This window comes from Diabrotica virgifera, chromosome 5, assembly GCF_917563875.1.
Source record: "Diabrotica virgifera virgifera chromosome 5, PGI_DIABVI_V3a".
NCBI classification, from domain to species: Eukaryota; Metazoa; Arthropoda; class Insecta; order Coleoptera; family Chrysomelidae; genus Diabrotica; species Diabrotica virgifera.
The window spans coordinates 18,110,356-18,119,284 of NC_065447.1; the positions used below are offsets into that span (position 1 = coordinate 18,110,356).

Here is an 8,929-nt window from a genome sequence, read left to right on the forward strand (position 1 = left end):
AAATCAAAAGGTTGAACAAACAATGTTAAAATTATAACACCCGTACTATCAGCCAAGAAATGAGTACACTTTTTGTATACTATAAACAGAAAAATATATTTACGAAAATAAAATAATGTAATATATGCAAATATTTTTTCATACAAACAAAACGACTCCTTTATTTGAACAAAGCAAGTAGTTTCTGAAATTGCACGTGTAGACCGGGCTTAACAACCTACCAGCTATTGTAGAGACGTGCTGGGTTAAATACTGAGAATTTGAGTGCAGAAAGAGAGGAATATTTTATTTTTGTGCCGGGGCGGCGTGGCTTGGAAATTTCCAAATGCAACAGAAAGACACTATAAATGAAAAACCGTTATTCTCAGAATAGAGATTATCAAAATATGCAAATACGAAGGACCTTGAGGATTTAATTAATAAATAATTAATATGATACGGCTCGATGGAACAGAAATGTTTAGGCAATACGTAAAGTATCCTTAACAATAGTAACCTATACTTATTGTACGGTTATAGAGTATATTCCCATAGGTAAGCTGGTTAAGAGTAGATAACGATTTTTCATATGTAATTTAAAGTATTATCTGCATAAATGGCACAAAGAATATTTGCTACGAGAGGTATATGGTTCAAAATGCATACAGTATCACGACTAATAAGTTATGTTCACATACATGTAGAGTACTTACAGTTTTATTCCTTGATGACGTGTCACATCAGAGCTCTGATTGAATTCCATAATCCATTTGGTTCATTTGTAAGGCACTCACTAATACGCTAAATAAATCATCGTCGATAATACTGAGCAGATTGAATTATCTGAGCGGTATAAAACGATAGCAAAAAAAGCCGGTAAAATGCGGCCTTTTTACGAATAGCGGGAGCGTCGATAGATTAGAGATGATTCTCGTTAGAAAGCTTTTGACGATCTGCCCCGGCGAGGGGTTCAAATGCGAGTCTCAACAATAACCTGGAGTTTCCAGAAAGGTTACATAAATACTACTTGAATTTTAAGTAATCAGTAGTACAGGGGCGTAACTAATTATTTTAGTGAGCCGTGTATAATATATTTATTGTACAACGCCTATGTATGTAACGCACCCTAATGGGGTGCGAAATGGGGTATGAAATACATATACAAAAAGCGTGAATGAATAAGAAAAAAAATTACAAAAAACTTAGGTACATTTTTAGTATTTCAATACTTGGTATTTAAATACGTTTCAACATCGGTATTTGTATTTATGATACTGTCCCAAATTTACTAAAATTTGTGATTTTTTATATCTAATTGTTTTATTTAAGTCGAGCATAGCCACAGTTATAGGTATTACCTACAGATCACTCTTTATAGTACTTAATAACTTTTCAGTTTCATTTTTAAATACATCTACAAAAAAGGTACTACATAGAATATATTTGATTATTTCATTCATAGGAGATTCTGACCAATAGAAAGCTACAGAAATCTAAATTAAACTGATAACTTTTTTGATAATTGCCCGTCGTCAAGCATATTACGTCAGATGCCCTTCGTTGCTACGAAAAAAATACATTCAGTGACATTAATGACAAAAATGTTTTAAAAATTATAAAAGTGATGACTGATGACTTTCAACCGTCAAATACATGTTTATAACAACTGTGTGTTTAGTACTAATTTGTACTTACATAAATAAATTACAATAAAATTTTGGTTTTGAACAGTTTTGTTCATGAAATAATCGCAACAAATTGCACTCGATCTCTAAAATTAATATAGAATTTTTGCCCTCGTGACACTTCGACATAATTTCACTCGCCTACGGCTCGTGAAATTAAAACTGTCAAAGTGTAGCTCGGGAAAAATTCAATAATTTTAGAGCTCTTGTGCAATTACTACTGATTATTACATTCATAGGAGATTGTGATCAACAGAAAGCTACAGAAATGTAAATTAAACTGATAACTTTTTTGATAATTATTGCCCGTCGTCAAGCATATTCAATTAATGCCCTCGTGACACTTTGACATAATTAAAACTGTCAAAGTGTCACTCGGGAATAATTCAATAATTTTAGAGCTCTTGTGCAATTCATAGAGGTATATATTAACATAGAGGGAGCCTACCTTCCGCGCTTCCTGACGACAAGATCTCATGGACTGGTTTGCTGCATCTCTTTCTAACACATTGTATCGAAAATCTATGATGACATTCAGTGTGAATATAGGCACGGAAGAGGAGGACAACTGTAGCAGCTTTACTATGCGTAAGAGTGAAACAGCACTAATCCAAATAAAAAAGATGGTGTCGTCACTTCGCTCTGAATGACACTCTCTCTATGCTAATATATAACTCTATGGTGCAATTACTACTGATAATTTGATTCATTCACAATGTGAATTTTTAAAGTGATTAATACCAGAGACATGTAAAAGGATAGACTTGGCTAGGGATATGCCACTCAATGCATCGGGGTGTAACGTCGACATAGGATTGAGTGGTCTAGCCATCTTTTACAGTCACATGCGCGGGATCGTTTAGTTAAAAGAGATAGATAGACCACACCGATCGACTGTTTCCATGCTGTTTCCGCGTTACGCTTTTTTGGTGAGTATGCCGTGTCTACGCTTAATATGTCAATGGTTAATACAGAAAAACCACAGAATAGAAAACAAGTTGTTTTCTATTGTTTTGTTTTCTATTCTGTGAAAAAACTTTATTTATATGCCCATTTCGCCGATTCACGTTCATATAGGCAACCCAAATTACACGGCAGAAAGTAGTGGGTCAGGATGTAGAATTGCGTCATATGAACTACTCACATCAGCTCATCAGCAACAGGCAACACGTTGCATGTGTCATGTGTTTCTTTATAGGTTAGAAAAAAGTTTTTCTGTCGTATCGTGTTCAAACTTTTGGTATTTTTACCAATTATTCAATTAAATTAATTGTAAATTTTTTTAGTACTCAAGCATAAATCATAATGGAGTGTTATGCAAATAAATTGAAAGAGTTTGCCAAAGAATTATATTCCATTAACGCTATAAAATTTGGAGAATATAAGACTAAAATTGGGATTATGACTCCTGTTTACTGTGATCTAAGAGTTATTGTTAGCTATCCTAAACTACTGGTAAGAGTAATGCAATTTTAGTAAAAGTACTAACAATTATTTTACTACTTTAATTCATATTTAAGTCATATCATTGAAAACATAAATACATACTGACAGACTTTTTTGTACATTACTTTGTACTAAATTGATAGTCTTCTTCTTTAGCATGGTCTATCATGCTAGTAGGTTACTGTACTACTGTCTGTTTATTACCATCAAGTCTTCCCCGGATGATGAGGTCCAGCATTTTCACCATCATTTTGGTGGTCCTACCCTGTAGTCTTTTACCTACTTGGTTTTTGCGCTTTTAACGAGTCTGCTGTCCTCCATTGTCTTTTATGTTTGTTCCAATATCTTCGTCTCTGGCAAATATATTGGCTCTGACCCATGGTCAGCGTAGCTGACACATGTTTTTTTTCTACAAAATCAGTTATCATATGCAATATTTTCAACCACATTGTCCCACGGACCTCACATCACTATTCAAAGTAATTACAGCAAACAATACTCTAAACTTTACTAACAAACTGTTACAACACTATTCAAAATAATTAAATTAACCACTACCTCCTACCTAAAACGCTTCTCATATGCTTTGTCATGGTCAGTTGTAAACAAGAAAGGAACAGAAACATTACCACTTTTAAAGCGTTCTACAGTCATAAAAATGAAAAAATAAAAATATTTGCTGTCTTTTTCTATAACAAACGTTTGTTATTTATATACAAAGTAAGTGATTGATGTGATCGTTCATGGGTATTCTTTCATTTTTCCGACTGTAAGTGTATGTTACCACGATTATACAATTTTTGATAATAAAAGTGTCATATTTAAATATTTTCTTTCTTTTAAGGTGACTCTATCTGATCTTATGATTCAGAAAGTAAATAATATAAACAATTTTAACCTACTATGTGGAGTTCCATATACAGCATTGCCCATTGCAACTGTACTGTCTACAAAAACAAACATTCCCATGGTGATGCGACGAAAAGAAGCCAAAGATTACGGAACAAAGAAACTCATCGAAGGAATATTCGAGCCTGGTCAAAATTGTCTCATAATAGAAGATGTCATAACTTCTGGCAGTTCAATTTTGGAAACTGTAAAAGATCTTAAAGACGCAGGTTTGAATTGTACTGACGCTCTTATTTTATTGAATAGAGAACAAGGAGGTGAAGCTTTTTTGAATAATAATGGTATTAAGGTTCATTCTTTGCTGGGTATGATGCAGCTAATGGAAATGTTGAAAGAAGCAGGTTGTGTGGATGAGAAAATGGTAGAGAAAGTAAGAAGCTATTTGGCTTCAACGAAAGTTGATAAAACAGCTTTGAATCATATTACAGAAAGTAAGTTGTTTAAAATTTTGATTGTATTTTGAATAACAGGAGGTACCAAAAGTAAATTAATTCACTTTGATGGGACTTATATAGAGTGAGTTTTATGTTTGGAATGCCTCAATTATCTAGGAAATAGCTTGCACGATTATTATAGATTTTGGTGGGTAAGGTTTTAATGTGACCGATATTATAGTGGTATTTACATTGTTGTCAAATCTAGCGTGTTTCTGTAAATCTAGGAACTTTCTTATTTCAAATGGAAAACCCTGTATATTTTTTGCATTTTGAAGTCCTTAGGAATTACTTATGGACTTCAAAACGTAACGAATTTTTTTTTCATGTAATATTTCCTACACCTAAATGCCGTTATTTTGGAGTTATTGCTATTATAGTATATGATGTAGACAATATCTTACGTTCTTTGGATCATTGGGAACAATAAAGGTCTTTTGTAATTTTTCTCTGAAGTTGGTTGTTTTCGAGTTATAAACAATTTAAAACTGAAAAAAGAACAAAAGATGACAATTTTCAAGGTTCAAAAACACAAGTAAAAAATATAATTTTTGAAATTACAAAGTACCTAAATTCAAGTTCAAACCTTCTGTCAGCTCCTCATAAGAATTTTTGGCATGTTTTGCCAAAATGAAGTAAGCCCAAATTACTTATCGGGAACTGATAAAATAAGGTTTGAACTTGAATTTGGTCACTTCATAATTTCAAAAATAATATTTTTTACTTGCGTTTTTGAGCCTTGAAAATCTTCATTTTTCGTTGTTGCCAGTTTTAAATTGTTTATAACTCGATAACGTTTAATTTTAGAGAAAAATTATAAGAGACCTTTTTTGTTCCCAATGATTTAAAGAATCTAAAATAATGTCTGCTTGTGCCGAAACATTTGTTTTTTTTTATAATTTGTTTAAATGTTTTTTATTTTAAATAAATTTTCTTTCAAAATAATCACTATTTCTTAAAGATTTCAAAACGCAAGAAATATACAGCGTGTTCCATTTGAAATAAGAAACGGATTATTAGATTTCCAGAAAACGGAAGATCTGACAACAATCTAAGTACCTACCACTATAATGTTGGCCATTTTAGAAGAATAGGGGTCTACCCCAAAATCCCGACAGCCACAATACCGACGGCCAAAATCCCGACATGCCAGAATCTCGACAGGCCAAAATCCCGACAGGCCAGAATCCCTACAGGTTTGATAAGTTTCTTTTTAACATGTAATTACATTTATTTCTTGTTTTTTTGTTTATGGCCATCTGTTTTTTATTTTTTGTTACTAAACAAAAGTATTTTGTATTAAAAGTATTAAACAAAAGTCGGAATTTTTACTTATGCGAGGATTGTTGCATGGCGGGATTTTGGCCTGTCGGGATTCTGGCATGTCGGGATTCTGGCGTGTCGGTGTTTTGGCCGTCGGGATTTTGGCTGTTGGTATTTTGGCTGTCGGGATTTTGGGAGACACCGGAAGAATAGAGACCAAAATATATAAAAATCGTATAAGCCATTTCCGAAGTAATTGAGGTGTTCCATACATAATCTATTCTATTCTATTCATAAAACTCACTCTGTATTGGTATTAACCTAATATTATGCTGATGTTTGCTATTATGTTTTTTAAGATCGGCTTAATGTGTCATTCCGATCCAGAGCTCTGAAAGCCAAAAACCCTGTTGCACAAAAGCTGTTCCAAATAATGCAGACGAAACAATCAACCCTATGCGTAGCAGCAGATCTGTTGCATTCAACTGACTTATTAAACTTGGCAGAAAAAGTGGGTCCAAGCATATGTGCCCTTAAAACACATATCGACATTATGGAAGACTTTCATCTAAATTTGATTGGTCCCTTACAAGAAATAGCCAAGAGGCATAATTTTATCTTATTCGAGGATAGAAAGTTTGCTGATATTGGAAAGACCGTGGAGTATCAATATAGTAAAGGTATGATTCATTGAAAATTTGACCCGTTGAGCTGCCCCCTCCTTGCAGAAATTAAAAACAAATAGCCCTAAATTACGAGCTATTTGAGCTTTCATATCCTGCAGATTAAAAATTTTGAGCTCCTTACACTGGCCAGGAATTTAATATTTTTTGTGGGGGGAAGGGGGCTGAGTCAATGTTGATTCAGCCCTCCACTATTGAAACATAGAGATATTTAGTCGATCTTTGCGGCAGAATTACGAGCTATTTATGAGCTTCCGAAGTGATATAGATTCGATTTTCAAGCTCGTCCGATTAACCCACAAACAACCCTTTAATTGATACAACAAAAATGTTGAGAAAAATTAAATATATCGTATCGCGGATATAATCCGTATAGAGTGTAAATTCTACGAATAAAGTCCTAATTATTGACTCTACTCATTTCGATTATTGAGCTACAACCCTTTCGCAAGAAAACCTCCCCAACTTCCTGGCTTAGGAGAGAATTGCACTTGAAATGAACTTGAATGAAAAGAATTGAACCTTACTAATTGTACTCTAAATGACTCTACTCATTTCGATTATTGAGCTACAACCCTTTCGCAAGAAAACCTCCCCAACTTCCTGGCTTAGGAGAGAATTGTACTTGAAATGAACTTGAATGAAAAGAATTGAACCTTACTAATTGTACTTAAATCTCTCTCTTTTTCTTTCTTTCTCTCTCTCTCTCTCTCTCTCTCTCTCTCTCTATCTCTCTCTTACTCTCTAAAATTCGAATAGCTATGATGATTGCCGACCTCCGTCGCGGAGATGGCACTTAAAGAAGAAGAATTGTACATACTTAAAATGAATAAAATTTATTATTTTGTCACAAAATGAATAAAATTAATTATTTTGTCACAAAATAAAATTAATTATTTTGTTACAAAATAATTAATTTTATTCATTTTAAGTACAATTCTATCTTAAGCAGGGAATATGAGGAGTTTATTCTTAGAATTTATACGCTATACGAATTATATCCACTATACGATATTTATATTTTAATTTTTCTCAACTTTTTTCTCTTGAGTTGAATCAATTAAATAATTGTTTGGTGCTTAAGGGGATGAGCTCAAAAATCGAATATATATCACTTCGAAAGCTTGAATACATAGCTTGTAATTCTGCCGCAAATATATATTCAATATCTCTATTTTTAAGTAGGGGGGGGGGGAGTCAATGTTGTCTCAGACCAGACAAAACAAAAAAAATAAATTCCTGCCCAGTGTAGTGAGCTCAAAATTTTAATCCTCAGGCCATAAGCTCATAAATAACCCGTAATTGAGTAATTTAGGGCTATATGTTTTTTAATGCCTGTAGGAGGGGGCAGCTCAACAGGAGTGGAAGTTTTTTATCTTATTAATTTTTTTATCAAATTGCTTTTGTAGGAATATACCAAATATCATCCTGGGCACCTTTGATCACGGTTCACTCTCTCATGGGCAAAGGAGTTCTTGATGCCATAAAAAACAGTACAGGATTACAGGAGAGGGGAGTCTTTCTTTTAGCTGAGGCCAGCGCAGCTGGTAACTTGATTACAGAAAGTTATGTTAAAGATACACTAAAAATGGCAGAAGAATATTCAGATCTAGTTGCAGGTAAGAGATCTTTCTCAAAGCTTAGCACTTACACCCCTTGTGTTCTAAGGGCCTCAAATAATGAATTTTATGTTTCTTCTAGGAGTCGTTTGTCAAAATCCGTTATTTTTAAACAGTCATGGTCTCATCCATCTATGCCCGGGAGTCCAAATAGAAAAAAAAGGGGATACCTTAGGCCAAAGGTATAACTCCCCAGAAACGGTGGTCCTAGAAAAAGGTGCAGATATCGCTGTAGTCGGCAGAGGAATCACGCAAGCTCCAGATCCCGCAACTGCAGCTGAATCTTACAGACAACTGTTATGGAACGCATATGAAAGAAGACTTGAACAAAAAAGAGATTAAAAGGAAATGTTCAAAATATATTTAGGTAGGTTCAAAATATATTTGCCCATATCGAATAATATGTCTCCAAATATATACATATTTCAATATCTTCTCGTCAAATTTTAGGACCATTAAGGCTGATAAAAGGAATTGAACTTTTTATATTCCAATATATTGATAGTTCTAGAGACATTCCAGAAAGTTATATTTTTATTATATGTAAAATTGTATGTTATCAAATAAATATTTTAAAATATGTTGTAAGTCGCTGTTCAAAGTACAAACAAACCTATAACTATAGTACAACAAGAAAATGAGGAGGTTGACGCTACATTTAACAGAATCTACTAATTGTACGAGGTGCAAATCAAATATGCCATTTACTAATAATTTACTAATAAGAAAGTAAAACCTTCCGGGGGCTGTCAGGCGTTTGTCGGAATTGAGTATAAAGAACGCCATGACTCGGTAGGAAAGATTCTTCACCAGGAACTAGCTAGAAAACTTGGACTTCTCCAGACCGACCATCTCCCTTATTATCAATACGTCCCTGATAGAATGCTTGAAAACGACAACTACAAGCTATA

At 33.6% G+C, this 8,929-nt stretch overlaps 1 protein-coding gene across 2 annotated transcripts; it reads left to right on the forward strand.

Moving 5' to 3' along the window:
- Positions 1 to 2,850: 2,850 nt before the first annotated feature.
- On the forward strand, positions 2,851 to 8,598 carry LOC114332643 (uridine 5'-monophosphate synthase). Of its 2 annotated transcripts, XM_028282474.2 has the most exons (6): positions 2,851 to 3,119; positions 3,955 to 4,450; positions 6,076 to 6,396; positions 7,809 to 8,018; positions 8,101 to 8,385; positions 8,469 to 8,598. In XM_028282474.2, exons 1-5 carry the CDS (start codon positions 2,970 to 2,972, stop codon positions 8,358 to 8,360), a joined length of 1,437 nt encoding a protein of 478 aa, XP_028138275.1. In that variant the 5' UTR covers positions 2,851 to 2,969; the 3' UTR covers positions 8,361 to 8,385; positions 8,469 to 8,598. The 2 variants fall into 2 exon arrangements, with proteins under 2 accessions (XP_028138275.1, XP_028138269.1); XM_028282468.2 differs by having other exon boundaries at positions 8,101 to 8,598.
- The last annotated feature ends 331 nt before the right edge of the window (positions 8,599 to 8,929 follow it).